At 55.8% G+C, this 16,846-nt stretch overlaps 1 protein-coding gene across 1 annotated transcript in view; it reads right to left on the bottom strand.

The window, feature by feature from the left end:
* Positions 1-1,458: 1,458 nt before the first annotated feature.
* ADAMTS10 (ADAM metallopeptidase with thrombospondin type 1 motif 10) overlaps positions 1,459-16,846 on the bottom strand; it is a 59,585-nt gene continuing 44,197 nt past the window's right edge. The window contains exons 16-25 of the mRNA XM_069790164.1: positions 10,789-10,922; positions 9,781-9,904; positions 9,140-9,220; positions 7,549-7,712; positions 7,013-7,139; positions 5,939-6,068; positions 5,073-5,277; positions 4,669-4,845; positions 3,785-3,941; positions 1,459-3,380 (exon numbers count right to left, since the gene is read on the bottom strand). Coding sequence (XP_069646265.1) covers positions 3,271-3,380; positions 3,785-3,941; positions 4,669-4,845; positions 5,073-5,277; positions 5,939-6,068; positions 7,013-7,139; positions 7,549-7,712; positions 9,140-9,220; positions 9,781-9,904; positions 10,789-10,922 — 1,409 coding nt within the window. The 3' untranslated portion in view covers positions 1,459-3,270. The remainder of the gene's footprint in view (positions 3,381-3,784; positions 3,942-4,668; positions 4,846-5,072; positions 5,278-5,938; positions 6,069-7,012; positions 7,140-7,548; positions 7,713-9,139; positions 9,221-9,780; positions 9,905-10,788; positions 10,923-16,846) is intronic.

The raw sequence follows: 16,846 nt of genomic DNA, 5'->3' as shown, positions 1-16,846 counted from the left end.
AGGAGGAGCCCATGGAGGTTGACCCAGTGGGAGATGAGGAGGAGCCCATGGAGGTCGATCCAATTCCAGCAGACCTAGTTGCGCTCTGCACTGCCGGTTCCAGGCTATGCCCGAAGAAGGGAGCCCGTCGCACTGGGAAGATGTGGCCCCACCCAAGACTCTACCGGCGCGGGACCACCTCCTCACCACTGGGCAGGTATATGCTTGGGGGTGGTGGGAAGCCACGGCCTTGGCGGACCCAGCCTGTGCGTGGCTCCCAGCCATCACTCGACCATTTCCTCTCTCTCCCTTGAAACATGGTGGAGCTTCAAGCGCCGCTTGGGCTCTTCCTCCCCACCCTGCACTCCCCCGCTGCCCCAGATATTCATCAGGTATCTCCCCTGCCTTTTCCAGCGTGTGGGTGGCACAGCACCGGAGGGTCACGCTACGGAGACCATCCGCGGCGAACAGACACCGCGTGCTGGGCACCAGTCTCGCCAGCAGAGTTTGCAGAACCCAGAGGGTCAAAGCCTTCTTCAGATCCCTTCTCCTCAAATAAACCTCTTCCAACCTTGGCTTTGTGGCACTTTCTTGGGGTGGGGGGGGAAGAGCTGGAACAAGAGGGGGCAACGCTTTGTGGAGGCCTAGCACCCAAGACCGGCTCAGGGCCCTGAGCTTTGGAAATGGCCTCTCTCTCCTTCTCGAGACCATCATCTCAGTCACTCGCAGCCCGGTTAGAGTCGGAGAATCATAGACTCACAGAATGGTTTGGGTGAGAAGGGAACTTTAAAGGTCATCGAATCCAATCTCCTGCCATGAGCAGGGACACCTTCAACTAGAGCAGGTTGCTCAGAGTCCTGTCCAATCTGACCTTGAATGTTTCCAGGGATGGGGCAGCTACCGCCTCTCTGGCCAACCGATGCCCGTATTTCTCCACCCTCATTCCCTGCACCTAGTCTGAATCTCTCCTCTTTTAGTATAAAATCCTCACCCCTCTTTTAGTTTAAAACCATCAACCCTTGTTTTGTTGCAACAGGCCCTACTGACGAGTCTGTCCTCTGGTTCTCCAGAGCCACAAGATATGGTGCAAACCTTTGAGCCAATCCCCACACAAACCAGCTCAAGGGATTCAGGGAAGCATCGGCGATGTTGCAGACACGTAGTTCTTCAAAGAGTCCCCCCCCGCCCCGTTAAAATCCCAAACCGGCACCACCAACACGGGGGTTCTGTGTGCCCCCGGGGTGGACAGCCCACCCACGAGGGGTCTGCCAAGGGAAGCCTGTTCCTACGTGCCACGCAGCAACTCTGAGCGAATCTCCACCTCTCCCATCCGCTCTGGTCACTCGCGGCTGCTGGGAGAAGCCTCCCCTGCTGCCCAAACCTCTCCTCCAGTGTGACCACAAGGAGCACTGTCGTGTGGGGCTGCCCAGAGCCCAGGCTTGTTGCTTGAGAAACAAGACTGGGACCAGAAGCTGCACCTGGGATCGTAGCTACTCCTTTATTATAAATCATGCTGTTACGTCGCTCCTCCTCAGAGTTAGTACGTTAAACATTTTTCATTATATATATATCTCATCTATATAAAAAGGTGAAAACACCCCCTCCCCTCACCAAAATGTCGGAAGGGAGCGTGGCACCGGGAAGGAAGACAAAGGAAGGCCCGCTCGACAGCCAAGTGGGATTTGCTGAGCACCAGAGAAGCTGCGATTGGCTGATGAGCGGGTAAAAATACAGATGGTAGAATAACACATGATGGCTGGTAGGGCAGAGAGGTTTGTTCTGGTTAAAGAGGGCTCTCCCCCTCCCTGCACCCTAGGGATGACCCCTATGGGGAGCAGAACATAGCTTGGACAAGATCTCCCTTCTTCGTGATGCAGAAAGGCCTGAAAATATTAATAATAATGACAATAATGATAATAAAAAACACATGCTTTGTCGATTGGGAATTCAGGTCTCCTCCGCAGGCCGTGGTGGCCCACGGAGAAGACATGTGTCAGGTGTCAGCCCAAATTTGGCCAGGAGGTGTCCTGGAGGAATTTCAAGCCTGCTCCTTTCCCATCACTGGAGGTCTCCTGGGGGCAGAGGAGTGGGTGGCACTGGGACCTATAGCCCAAGTCCACAGCGGCGTGCAACAAGGCTGCCTTTGGAGGCAAAGCACCTTTCGGAGGCAAAGCACCTTTCAGAGGCAAAGCACCTTTGGAATAAAGCACCTTTGGAGGCAAAGCAGCCGTGGAGGCCGTGGCGTTTGCTGGGGAGGGCCCTGCCAGGACCAGGCAGAGTGGTCCTGCAGTTACGGCTCGGCAATGGGGACACAGTGACCAAGACAGTTCTTGTCCTGCATCCTCCTTTGCTTTGCTTCCTGCAGCCCGGCACGTCCTTGATGCCTGTTAAGTGACTGCAACCCTGAGCACGACTGGGCCATGACCTCAGCTCGTGCTTCGAGGTGTTTCTGGAATAAAAAATGGTCATAAGAGTGATAAGGACTTTAAGGAAAAATAGGGGGACACCCCAATCAAAGTAGGTTGTTAAGAGAGTTTGAATAACCCCCCTCTCCCAGTTAAACTGGTGTCACTGCTCTGCTCACTGAGTGACCTGCTCTCTGTCCCCTGCTGCACGTCCCAAGGTGACAGGATGCAAACCAATAAAACAAAATTCCTGCTCCAGCCCCACTGCCCACAGCAGCTCATCTTCATCCATCGCCCAGAGGCCACAAGCCACGCTTGTCACCCGTGGCACCTGAAACCTCCTCCCTGTCTGCCCTGGGATCCCGGAGGGAAAGGCAGCAGCCCCCGGTGCGCTCAGCCTCCCCGGGGAGGCCCCACTGTAGGCCACGATGCCCCGTGATGCCCTCGGGACACGGGCGCGGAACAGGACAGGGCAAGAGCAGGGCGAGTGGTGCCGCTTTGGTGGCTGTCTCGGCGTCTGCAGGACCTGGGTCCGCTACTAATAAATAACAATGTCAGAATTTCAAGTAATGTCCCTGCTGCTGCGCTCTGCCCAGCTTCTCCCTCTCCCACCGCTCATCGACCGGCTCCTGTCACACTGGGCCGTGGCAGTGTCTGCAGCGGCTGGCAGTGGTTTAACTGGGAACCTGCCATTGTGAAGCTCGGGGGCGAAGGGTGCATGTCTTTGGGGGACGGGTTTGGGTGACGCCGGCTCCCACTGGAAGCACGACCAGTGTCTGTGTTGGACCCAGGGGAGATTGCCGGGGCGGAGAGGAAGGGCGCAGCTCGGCGGTCCTCTGGCGTAGTTTTTGCCTTCCAGTTTTCCCATGGGGGTCACACTGCATCCCTAGTGCCCCTGGCATGTTTTACAGCACATCTGTCGGAAGTAGGTCCGGCTGCAGAACTTGAACTTCAGGACGAGAGGGCAGTAGGCCACCTTGTTCACATCCTTGCACTCTGGATGGGCGACAGAGGGAAGCAGGGTTACAGCTGCCTTGAGGAGCCCCAGGGGGGACTTCTAACCAGCACTATGCAAGCTCTTTTTGCACCCTGATGCCCAGCTCCTGGAGGCTTTTCTCCAGGAAGCAGCAAGAGGCAGCCGTGTTGAAGAAGCTACTGAGAACCTCTCTACCGAAAGCCTCTCTTTGCCAAGGTGCAGTTACTTCATTTATCAGTGTCACGGCATGCCAGTTTGGCCTGGGACCAGAGGGGACAGCATCAGGTCTCCCCATGAGAGCCTCACCCCACAGCACCTAGACCCCAACTCGGGCTGTGCTGGCTCCAGTGTCCCTGTACCCCATAGCCCCCCAAGGCTACCAGTGCTCTGCATTTCCCTCCCCAGTCCCCCGTCTCCCTCATACCTTCAGGGTTGTCCGTAGGTCCCGATTCGCACTTGGTCTCGCACTGCTGCATGCCGGGTGGCTGGAGGGTCTCCACACAGTCGCTGGACGGCTGCCCGGTGTGAGCCAGGCACTGGACGGATCTTCTTTGCTGGCCAAGGCCACACTGCGCAGAGCACTGTGGGGAAACAGCACAGCATGGAGCTGTGGTGGCTGCCATGGCTTTAATAACGTGGGGGGAGAAGGCACAGCCAGGTCTTAGGAGGTGCAAAGGGTGCTGGATGCAGTTGTCCCTTCCCTCACCAGCAGCTGCAGGGACCTTGCTGGTACGGCTGAGTGGGCGGCCCTGCTTCCTGAAAAGCTTGGTTCGAACCTCCAGGACTCAGCGAGGGTCTCTCCATCCAGCCCTAAATCACCAGCCTTTCCCAGGCCTCCTGCAACCCAATGTCACCCTGCAGCTTGAGGGGTGTTAGAGGGAAGAGAGGACTGTCAGCATCACCCCGCTGTAGGCACCAGGCTGGGCTGTGGCAGGGGGACCAGCAGTGGCCCCGCTTGCAGCCAGCCCAGCCCGCCTTTGCAGCCCATTGCTCCCACTGCACTGCACTGCTCCCTGTCCTCACTGCCCTGCTGCCCCCCAGATACCCATGGGGGCCCTCCAACAACTTCTGTGGGGCCCTGCTAGGCCCAGGAGACTCCATGAACCAGCTGTGCACTTGGGCCACCACCGCAATGGCCTCCTGAGCCAAAGGAGGGCAAAGAACTGCCACAGAGTTCTGCTGCCCCCCAGATAGTTGTGGTGGCCACATTGAGTTCTGCTGGCAGGTAAAAGCCTCGTGTGACTAGGATTTGAGGGGCTGGGGAGACAGAGTCTTCTTCAAAGACCTCATGGGAAGGATTGTCCCTACCTCTCCCCACTCGCCAGTCACCCAGCGTGGCGGTGGGCAGCGCCGCAGGTTGCACCTCATGCTGGTCGGTGGCTTGGAGCCTTCATAGCACTGGGAGGTGGGCAGAGTTGCACTGTGGTCACCACTCTTGCAGAGGACGATGCGGTGGCGGAAACCTGGTCCACAGCTTGGGGTGCACTGCAAAGAGAGGACACATGCGGTCAGGATGTATGGCAAAGAGCAGAGAGAGGCAGCACTGGCTCTCCCCACCAGTGCTCCCACCTTGCCTGTCTCCTGAGCTTCAAGACCATTTCCCACATTATGCTCTCCATGCAGCCATCGCTAATGCTCTGGCCTAGCGATTGACTCTGTCCCCCTAAGGACCAGTGCTATCAGAGAGGTGAGGGCCAATGTTAAGCACTTACCTCAGACCAGTCCAGAGCAACCCACTCTGGAGGACACGTCTGGTTATTGCAAGGCTCAAGCATCTTTGGCCGTGGATAGGTGCAAGAAGCATCATCCAAGGTCTTCTCTTCAGTGGCAGAGATCTTACGCTTGCAGAAGACACTGCGTGTGCGGACACCTTCATTGCAACTTCGGCTGCATTCAGACCAGTTCCCAATCACCCAGCTGGAGACAGGTAAAACAGCAAAGTTGTGAGGGGCACAGTGGTCCATGCTTGTCCCCATACTCCAGTACACAGCCCTGTTCCTACTCTGGCCACAGCCTCCCAGGCAGCTGTGGTTGAGTCAGAGTTCCTCCACATCTCCCTTTCCCCTTCAAGAGAGGGGCAAGGGCCAGCCAGGGAGGGGCTGGGACAATTTCTGAGGAACCACACTGAGTATCTGCTCTGCACCAAAGGACCAGATGGGGAGGGCTCCTTTCTGCAAGTAGCTCAGTAGCGCAGGGAGGAGGCCACGCTACAGAGACCATCCTCAGCCAACACACCATGTTCTTGGCACATCTCTCACCGAACAAGGCACAATGTAGCCTTGTGCACAGAGCACTGTGGTGAAGACAGGTTTCTACTCTCTGCATCACCACTGCCCCTTCCCCACAGCAATGCACTTGGGCTGTGCAGATTGTGCACTGTATTGTGCTCATGATGGGGCACAGAGGAGAAAACTGTCCCCCCTCTGCAGCAGAGCTGCTCTAGCCAGGTAGTGTTACCCCTGGGTACTGTGGCTGGGGACTCTGACTTGGGAATGGTAGAGAGGGGGCAATTTCACCCTCCTCCACACTGACTTTTCCACCCACACTCCCTTGATCTGCTCCAAGCTACGGTACTCACGCCGGGGGGCACGGTTCGGTATTGCACGGCCTCTGCCGCTCTGGCATTTTAGTTTCAGGGCTACAGAAATGGTTGAAGACAGTTGAGCCATCGGAAAGTTTCTTGCATACCACAGATTGGATCTGGCTGCCTGCCAAGAAAAAAGAGGCAAGGGGGAAAGAGAGGAGCACCCTGAGGCTAGTGCTGAGCCAGGCTGGAGGTACAAGCCCCACAGCTCGGCTCCCGCGTGGGCAACGTGACAGGGCAGCCACTTGTCACTGCACTTCATCAAGCCTGAATCTGCTTCTCTATTCATAACCAAGGCCTCCTTTGCTTCTAACATTTCCAGAAAAAAATGGAGTGAAGGCTCACCAGCCAGGGCACGACCTGGTAGAGTTTGCAGAGGATGGAGGATAAAAGTGTCCCAAGGACCTCATCCTCAGATAAACCTGTTCTAACCTTGGTCTTGTGACACTTTCTGGGTAGTACTGGGGGAATAGCTGGAAAAAGAGGTGGCGACCCTTTGTCAAGGCCTAGCACATAAAACGGGGCCATGGCCCTTAGCTTTAAACAGGGAACATTATTAAGCCTTGCTCTTGAAAGTGCCTCTTTCTCCTGAATACCAGCTCAGTCACTCACAGCCAGGAGACATGGCACAAACCTTTGTGTCAATCCCCACAAGAACTAGCCCAAGGGATTCAGGGAAGCATCAGTGGTGGTATAGTTCACAGACAATGTAGATCTGAAGGCCAGAGGGGCTGTTGTGACCAGCTAACCTGTTATGCATTACACAAGTAAATGAATTCCAAGCATACCATGCCACCTTCCATCACCTCTACCAACACCTGCGGTCCAGCCAAAGAATGGCATCCAGGTTGTTTGCCCTGACACTCTGCCCACAAGATCATGCTAACTGACACCAGCTCGCATGTGGCTGAGTGCAGGGTGGGAATATGTAGAAACTTGAGAGCTCCTTCAGAGCGAAGCAGATGTTAACATCTGTGCGCTGCCTCATGTGGCCCAGACACTGTGCATGGGTGTCACAGGAAGGCAGACACACGTGTTCCCCCCAGGTGACATGGGGTCAAACCTCACCCCCGGCACACAGCACTGAGCATTTGGTCCACGGGGTGTAGTGCCAGGAATACTGGTTCGAGGCATCCCTGCCAATGGGCGCATTGAACTTGTACCGGATCCCCTGCAGCTCTGTCCGCACAAGGACCTGCAAAGAAAGGCACCACCAAGGCATCAGTGCCACTGAAGTCCAGCATGGTCGTGACTGTCCAGATGGCATCCCACAACCTCAGGGCACTCTCTAAAATCCAGGGCAGCTGAAATCTCCCCCCCCCGCTTCCCTTTCCAGTCCCTTCCAGCATTGACATGGCAGCCACCAGTGATGACAGTAGTGCAGCCATGAAGGTGACATGATCAGAGATCATTCCAAAGCCTGGCAGATTAGGGAGGGAGACCTGAGAATTTAGCCCAATTTACCCCTGCTCTCTGTGCCCATTTACTCCAGATAGCAAGGACAGGGACTGATTAGCTCCAATTCCCATCTAGTCACAGCAAGGTCTCTTTAGTCCAGACCAGGCCCATACCAGGTATGGGTATGAAGGAACCATGTTACCAACCATGACAAAGAGGGTGATGTTGGTGGGTCCCAAGGCCTCCAGGGACTCAGGCTCTTCTGGGGATCTCCTGTAGTGGAACGTTGTGCCTGCAATGTCAAAGCGCCGCGGTGGGTCGATGGAGAGCTTCCCATTGATGTAATACTCGCCGCTCTCCCCTCTCAGCGCTGTGAGGACAGGGGAGCAAGGATTAGCAGAAAGGCTGAATGCACCTGTATCCACCTTCGGCCAGGCGCTTCTCATCTGCCAGGCTCAGAGCGCTGCTACAACGGAGGGTAAATGTCATCAGCCTCATTTTACAGGGATGGAATAGGCGGGGCAAATAAAGTAGGTGCCTGGGTCAGGGTCACACAGAAAATCACTAGCAGAGGTGGGACCCATCATCTTGTCTCAGCCTGCCCGCCACCTCACTGGTGAAGGATGACACTGTGGGGAGCTCAGCCAGCTACCCGGGGTGGTGATGGGGACAACTGGCAGTGTGACATGCTGTGGCCATGAAGCCACGCTCAAATCCAGCTGTGCAAACTGGGTCTTGGCAGCTGGGGCTACTGGAGGAGGCTGGTCCCCAGGAGCCTGGCTGTGGTTGCCCAAGCGAGTCGCTAGAGGGGGATCGGCTCGCTTGCTCGTCCCCACTCGCATTCCCACGCTCTCCCTGCTTGCTCTCTGCCACCAACACCGCGCTGGCGCCCAGCCCTGCGTCACTCCTGCCCTCGCTGCTGGCAACGACCTCATTGCCATGATGTTCTGGGGCAGGGAGGATGCTTTGTACCGATGAGGATGCTCCCTCTGCTCCCACTGGGGTGCAGGGACAGATGCTGGAGTGGGAGAGACTGGTGGCAGTAATCAATAGTGATATGAACTTGGGCTGTGCCTCCAGTGCACAGAAATCCAGTCTGGATTGACATGAGGAGTCCCCGGTATACGTGGGCTGGGTACAGAGGGATGTTGGCATCTCCGAACCCAGCAAAGGGAGCTGGCCTGGAGGGATGCGGTCAGGAGAGCCCTGCTGTGATCTCCCACCAGTGCCAGCATCCAGGCAGGCTCCAGCTCCTGCAGAGCCACTGCAGAGGCACCCAGCAGCAAGCAGCAGTGAGCACCCCCCCCCATGATCACTGTCGATGGCTTGGAGGACAGGGGAAAGAAAAAAGCCCATTGTAAAAATGAGCTAGAGTCTGGCTGGAAAATTAAGCCCAAGGAAAATGTGAGCAGGTCTATTTTTAATTCCCAGCCCAACATGCTGGCGGAGGGGGGAATGCCAAGGAGCCACAGACAGTGCCAGGAACGGCGGGGTGTGGGGTTTGCTCAGGGTTACACTGCTGAACAGTGAGCACAGGACGGAGGCAGCGCTGCAGCGAGACAGGGGCTGTGCAGGCCACACCGATACGGCCCACGCTAGCCTGGGACGTGCTGTCCTGCTAGCAGGCCCGCTGCCTTCCTCTGCCCCCAACCCCAAGCTGAGACCCCCCCAACCCCATCCTCTGCTGCAGTGAGAGGTTTTCGTTGCTGGGCCTTTCCCACGCCCTATTAACTGCAGGGAAATGGCAGACCAAGGGGTGTCTGGCTGGGATTTCAGTATCCCCCAGCCCCATCTCACCTAGGTAGTTGATGGAGAGGTTCAGCTCCCGGATGTCGATGTGGACGGAGCCCTTGGGAATCTGGATCACCTTCTCGTAACCTGTGAGACAACCCGGGGCTGGTGAGCAGTGATGCTCAGCCTCCGAGCCCAGAGCCAACCCTGCCCTGGGCTGGATGGGAGTGTGTGCCACCCTGTTACCCATGGGTTAAACACTAAATGAGATGCTGGCAGTGCAGAGGTGTTCGTGCAGCCACCCACTGCAATTAAACGGAAAAAGCACTATGGCCCGCCAGGACAGTGGCTTACTTGCTTTGCAGTGCAGGCTTTTGTGATCGGACCAGCCATGCTGGGGAGGTGCTGTGGAGCTGGGATCTCCAGGGGCATCTCCACAGCCTGGCTTGAGGGCAGCATGAGCTGCGGAGGAGGGAAGGAGCTTGGTGCTCTGTGCCAGAGACTTGGGTGCCAGGGGTGGCTGGGGAACAGCTTGGTTGGTGAACAGGAGTGATTTGCTCCCTGCTTGCAGCCTGGTCCTACCCTCTGGGGTGTTTCTCTGGGATATGTCCCTGCCTGTCCTGCACATCCCCAGGAGGAGGTGAAATTGAGGAGGGACTTGAGGGTGGGTGACGCTGGCTGCGCTGGCCAGGCTGCTTGCTCCCTACCTCCCTCCGGCAGAGACTGGTTGAAGACGCCCTCAACGGTCTCACAGGAGCTGCCGTCTCCCCCACACACGCGACACTTGTCCTCCTTTGAGTCAGAGCCCAGGACACGGTCACAGCCCACATGCTGGAGGAAGGAGCAGCAGGGAATTAGCCGTCCTGGTGGGGCCTTGTCCTTCCCACACCTAACCTGCAGCATCCCAGGGAGCCCATCCCTGGGCTCCACCTCACTCCCCTCCATTGCACCGTACAGCAGGCTGCGCTCAGCAACATCACCTCTGCCTAGCCCCATCTTTCTGCCCCTCCTCTCCAGGGAGAGCCCTGGGAGGTCTCTCTCCAGGGCTGGCGGGGGGCGGGGGTGAACGCATAAATCCTGTGACTGTGGGATAAGGCAGAGATCAGGGTGCCTGCCTTGAGCTGGTGGAGCTGCAGCAGCCCAAGGAGAGCTGTGTCCCTGCAGCACCAGCATCGCGGTAGAGAGCCCATGTGAAGCCTCTGGCTCTGCCCTGCTGCCACAGTACATGGGCTAGCAAGCGGGTTACCAGCACAGCTGTAGCTGCCTATGGTGCAATCCCCGCCTTTGTTCCACAGTATGTTCAGCCCCATAGAGACAAAAAGATCCCAGAGACACAGGAAGGGAGACAGACAGAGACAGAGAGGGAGCCTGTCTGCCTGCCTGCTGGGGGACATTTGCCACTCCCACAGCGCTTTCTTATAATTAAACTTTTATAGCCCTCCAGATCCCATTTCAAGGGAAGTATCAAGTGCCTGGGGCTACATAGGCTGTAAATGCAGAGACGCATTGCTAACGCAAGCCAATGTGGCAACTGGTGCATGGAGAGCGGAGAGGCACAAGTCCAGAGGTGGATGTGCTCCTGCTCCCACAGGTCAACCAGGAGCCCAGGCAGAAGGATGCCTGTGTCTGTGTGGGTGGGTGGAGGGCAGCACTCCCCTGCCCAAGGGCCTGCCCTTGCTTTCCCATCCCGAGTCTGTCCCAGACCCCGCCAGCACCTTGCACTCCCCGTTGACGCAGATATCGTTGGAGTCCTGCCGGCACGGCGTCCCATCCACCACGGCTGCAGCTCGTTCTGTGTAGAAGTTGAAGCCCTCGGCCAGGCAGTTGAGGGAACAGGCTTTCACACCCCCTGGGAAAGAAGCAGAGGTTCAGATGATGCTGCCAAGGAGAGAGAGGAAAGATGTGGCGAGCCAGAGCTGGATAACAGCCGCCTTACCCTCAGCCTCCCCATGCCTCCATCCTGTGCCTGGCCCACTGCACAGCTCCAGATGCTCAGGAGGATGTCCCTGTCTGTCCCTGCCAGGCAGAGGAACCCAGACACCTTCCTTATTGATCAGCACTGAGCCAAGACCCTTGAATTGGACACCAACACACGGTAAGACATTGTGCCTTCTGCACAGCCTGGGAAACATGGGCTGTATGTGACGGGGAAGGAAACAAACTGACTTGTTCTTATCTGGTGTCGGTCACTCCTGGGTCTCCTGGCACTTTACAAGGGCTGTTGACACCCTTGTGCCCATTTTACAGACAGGGAAACTGAGGCAGCAGCTCTTAAGCAACTTGTCCAAAGTTTTTCAGCTCCTAGACCAGTTACTAGGCCAGAGCAACCACTTCTTTCTGTTCAAGGCTGGTGGATACTGAGTCCTTCACAGCAAAGACAATGACAGCAGCATGAGGCCAAAGGGGAAGGATGCTCAAGCTATAGCTAAATTACTGGCTTCCCAACACCCCTTGCCAAAGCACCGTCTAAGGAAGAGAGACTGGATATCTGTATATTGGCTTATGGTGTCCGGGAACAGGATGTGGGACTGGTTATGGAAGGAGACACCTGAGCAGTGCAGTTTCCTGCCTCCTGTCATTGGATTTTATCAAATGCAGGTGCAGACTGTGGCATTTGCTGCCTTTACTGAGCATGCCAAGGAGACCCAACAGCCTGCATGACCCTGGCAGAGAGATGCATGCCTGAGCTGTGGCAGTTCACTCCTGCAGGCACCGGCAACAGTTGTGAGCCATGTGCCAGAGCTGGGAAGCACCTAGGTTGGGAGCAACCGAAATCTGCAAAACTTGCAACTTGATACAGCACATCAAATGGGCAGATGGAGGGGAGGGGTGGCCCAGCTGTGCCCTGGAGCACCCACACGCAGCTGGGGGGAAGAAAGAGCAAAGCCAGGAGAGGGAGGAACAGGAGGAGACATGAGAGGGGAATTCAGCAGCTTGGAGGCATGCTGTCGAGCAGGATGCCTGGACAAGCCCCTAGAGAAGGTGCTCAAACAACCCTCCCCCTGGAGAGCCAACCCTCTCTGCAGCACCTCAGGCTCTCTCCTGCCTGGCGAGGGAGCTCCAGGGCCACCGAAGGTGACAGCGCAGGCATGACCCCGAAAACTCACAGCCATCTAACCACAGCATGCCTGAGCCCCTGGTCTGTCCAGCCAGACCTCAGGTGCAAAACATCACCAGCACGGCAAGAAAACATGAGTCACGAGGGACCTATGCTGGCTGCAGAATCTCCCAGCTTGGAGAGAGAGTACCACTGAGTCCCACCACCAACTGCACACCCCAAGCATTAAACTGTCCCACCAGCCTGGGAGAGGGGCTTGTGCTGGCCCTTCCCGAGATGTATCTGTGATTTAGCCAGTGCTTGCTGGCTCGGGAACATCTCTCCTGCTAGTGGCCTCGCTCCTGGCAGCCCAGCCGTGTGCTCCGTCGGCTGCGTGGGACCCTTCGTCCCTGCTCACATGCAGCTCTAGGGCCACGCTCAATCCTGCCATCACTGGAGTGCAGGGCAGACTATGCAATGAAGCAGAGTTGAGAAACAGCCAGAAACTTGGGCTTTTGTTTCAGAGTTCTCAGATGGGTTTGCTAAGCTATTCACACGCACTCCCTAATCCCTTCCTTGTCTCCAGCTACAAGGAAAAGCAAGACCCATTGCAGACACCTTGCAGTTCCCTGGTGGGCAGCCAACCTCTGCCACAGCCTGTTTCTGCCTCTCTGCCAGCCCTGGTTCCATTTTAGTAGCTCCCAATCAGCTACATGATCCTGCTTTCTATCATAACTCCTCACTGCTGCTGCCCTATGCCCAGCCTCCTCCAGCAGCAAAGCAGCCCTGAGTGTAATCATCACAGCCTTGAAAGAGGAGCCCGTGGGGAAAACTGGAATAAAAAAATATAACAAGTCAGAGGAAAAATAAAAAAAAAAGAAAGAAAAGAGGGAAAATAAAAGATTGGGGATTGGCGGCATGAGGCCATATTTCTTCCTTTGCCTTAAGTGCCTGACTTTGTTACTGGGCTGCAAAAATGGTGTGAGAGCATGAACTCAGCTCATTGCAGAGCCAGGGGTGTCCACAAGGGTTTCCTCATTGCCCTCCCCTTGCTGGAGCCCAGGAGGATCCATGTGTGTGCACATATGTGCATGCACGCTTAAATCCCTAACAATTTAACCTTCTTTTGAGGTGAGATCAGCAGAGATGGAGGAAAGCGTGTGGAAGAGAGCAAGCCCTCAATGCTGGGACAGTTGCCCCAGTTCCAGCCTGTCACTGGCAAAGACCCATCACTGCTGATGCAGGCCCTATATCCTGGTGGCGCCGAGCATCTCATGTGCACAGAGGGAGCCTGGGTAGCAACTGCTGAGCAGGGGGAACTCAGCACCCATCACCTTCCTGCCTGCAAGAGCTGACAGCGGGTGCTGGACTTGGGGGTCCATGCACAAAGCTGGGACTTGGGGTCCTGTGGTCATGCTGCCACCCAGCTGCTGCTTCACATCGGACAAATCCCTACTGGTTCTCCTCATCTGGCCACTTAGGAAAGGCTTGCAGATGGAGAATTGCTGCCCTTAAAAGAAAAAGTCCTACGGAACAGAAATGGGGAGAGGGAGAATGAAGGAGGGGGGAGAGAGATGGACAACCTTGCATTGGTACTGCATCCTGATTGTGACTGCTCCAGCGAGCCAGCTGGGCCACCCGAGCTCAGGACCAGTCTCCAACACACCTTCCCTGGTGACAATTTCCAGGCAGGATTTGCCTTTGGCAGCCACGTCACCCTCCCACTGATCAGAGGAAAGGGGGCCTGGTATCACTGCCCAGTGTCTGTTAGGAACTGCAGTTTCCTTGGCGCTTAGCTGGCCAAGAGGTACTCAGATGGTCTGGGCATCACCTTGTCCTTGTTAAGGTGGTTCCTTAAAAAGGCAGCTTTCTAAAGCCCTAGACCAGTGACAACTCTGTGTCCCCACAACAGCAACACTGACCACAGCAAACAGGGTGAATTTCAGACCCCAGAAAGATCCTTTGAAACAGCACGACACGCCTTGACATTCCTGGAGACGGGAATTAAGGACTGTATTTTCAACAGCAGCCAGGATCCAGACCCTCCTCTCCCAGCACGTGAACTATCTGGTGGGAGCTGCGCTTTTTGAGGTGGAAGCGTTAGGTCTGGCTGAGCAAGGCAGTGCTCTATGTCTTTCCAGGCCAGCTCACTGCTGCCCAGTGATACCCACATCCACAGGGAGTGGGATCCTCAGCACAAGCCCCATGGGGCATTTAGCAGCAAAGAGGCAGGAGAGGCTCTACAGTGCCTGTTGTCACCTGTGCAAGGTGGGTCCACCACCATGGGAGAAGAGCCCACTTCCACAGAAAGAGTGGGACCCCCTTAGCCTGCCCACTGCCTAATGTTACTATTAATTGACTGGGAAACAAGCAGCAGACAAGACCATACAACCCTAAAGAGCACAGGGCCTGACATAAACACTGATCAGGTCCCCAGTCCCCTGCTCCCAGAGAGGCAAACCCCCCGGTCATGCATGGGCCCACAGAGAGCTGCCCACCCTTCGCTTTGGGCTTAGTCCAAGGTACTGCTTTTAATCTTTAATATAGCTATTAAAATAGAATAGAATAGAATAGAATAGAATAGAATAGAATATTTTCAGTTGGCTACGCAGTGCCTCAGAGGATGTTTTGCTCCTCCTGCCTGCCCTGTCCCATAGAGGAATTAAAGCGCATTACAATTTATGACGAGCAATCTCCTGTTTTCTGCAAGCCCCTGCTCCTCCCCATCTCTCTCCCAGCCCCGTGAGCTGCTCCACTCTCCCTTGGCTCTTGCATCCGCCAAGAGCAAAATGAATAACTAAGCGAATAAAGCAAAATAAACAAACAATTAAAGCCGCGTTCCACGAGGTATCTGCTGACTGTTGAGCTCCAAAAGGCTGAGCTCAGCGCTTCTTGCTGGGGCTGTGTCTTGCGATCCCGGGGTCTGGGCTCCAGGACTGTTATAAATCACCTCCAGGAAAACACGCTGTACCAGCCCTGTGCAAAACCCAACCTCAACTTGCCAGTGACCCGGTGGCTGGCGTCAGGCTTTCAGTGGGTGGCTCCTTCCCATCCCAAATTCCCTGCGGGATCGGTGTCCTCCCCCATCAAAGCCAGCAGGGTATTCTTTGTCTTCAGGGTGGGGGTGCTTCGTGCCTAGGACACTTCCCTGAACCGATGTGGGGCCAGTGCCTGATGGGCAAATGGCACAAGCACCCCTGCACCACCGCTTCTTTCGGCAAGGAGGTGGCTCAAGTGTGCAGTGCCAAAGGCAGCGGCTGAACTGAGCAGGGGAAGAGGCTCAGCAGAGGGCCAGGGTGGTGAATGGCTCCCAAAGCAGGGACACGTGCCCAAAAGCAACCTGAAGAGCAGATATGCTACCAGCTGGAGGGCGGAATGCCTGGGGACGAGGCTGCCAACAAGGATGGATCCTGGGGGGCTGCTTGTGCTAGTAGGGAGGGAGGGACTGACATGCACCACTCCAGAGCAATCTGGGCACCACTGGAAGAGGCCAGGAGGGACTGAGGGAGATGATGGCCAGCCCGCATTGCCTCCTCGATGCTGGGGTAGGGATGCCTTCTAGCACAGGGGCTGCAGGGAGAAAACACGGGTCCTGAGAGCAAAACACCCGTGGCAAGGGCAAGACAAGAGGGGGCTGTTCCCTGGGGGTCTGATCTATGACATGGAGAGGGTGGAGGTGCAAGGGACGCTCCCTGCCTCCCCCACACATGTACCTCTGACACCCAAATGACACCAAGTATCACAAAATCCTGCAGGAAAGTGAAGATGCAAGTACTCATGCTGGTAAAGTCATAGTCATAGAATCATGGAGAGGTTTGGGTTGGAAGGGACCTTCAAAGACCATCTAGTCCAACCTCCACCCCTTGCCGTGGGCAGGGACATCTTCCACTAGATCAGGTTGCTCAAACCCCGTCCAATCTGACCTTGAAAACTTCCAGGGATGAGGCACCCACAACTTTTCTGGGCAACCTGTTTCAGTGTCTCACCACCCTCATCATACACTGTTTCTTCCTTATGTCCACTCTAAACCTACCCTCTTTCTGTTTAAGACTGTTGCCCCTTGTCCTGTCACTATAGGCCTTGGTAAAATGTCTCTCTCCATCTTTTTTATTGAACAGCTGCAATCAGGTCTCCCCAATCCTGACCAGAGCATCCAGATTTGGGCAAAGAATTTTGTAGGTGGAGGGGAACGGTGATGACACCTTACCACCTCCACAGTCCCAACTGATCTGAGGGTCCAGTGTGGACAGCCCATGCCATGAAGAGTTGATTCTGCTAATCCCAGCTGACAGCTCCCAGGCAGGTGGGTGTCAGCACACATGATTTCTTGAGAGCTGGGAGACGGCCACTCTGCTGGCCAGGGGCTTGGCTCCCAGAACAGGCTGAGGAGCTGCAGCTTCTAGCACCTCTCTACACAAGTGAATGTGCCTCAGTTTCCCTACCTGGGCCACCTCAGAGGAAGACAGTGATACCCTTTGACACTGAATAAACAAAACAAAACTGCTAAACAGCACGGCTCCTCGTGACCATTACCCACAGCCAACCTGGAGAGCTGAGACAGGTCACTCCCAGATCCCTTCAAGACACGATCATGCCAACACTCACAGCCTCCTGGGAAGGGGACAGGCTTCATCACCTTATTTTATGGAAGAGGAAGCTGAAGCAGAGGGAGAGGAAGGGGCTTTTTTTGAAAGCCGAAGCAAAAATCAGTGTCAGAGTCAGATTACAATTCAAGG

The sequence above is a fragment of the Haliaeetus albicilla genome, chromosome 8 (assembly GCF_947461875.1).
Source record: "Haliaeetus albicilla chromosome 8, bHalAlb1.1, whole genome shotgun sequence".
In the NCBI taxonomy this organism is placed as follows: Eukaryota; Metazoa; Chordata; class Aves; order Accipitriformes; family Accipitridae; genus Haliaeetus; species Haliaeetus albicilla.
The sequence above is the reverse complement of the archived record's forward strand: the minus strand, read 5'-3'. Positions and strand labels throughout refer to the sequence as shown.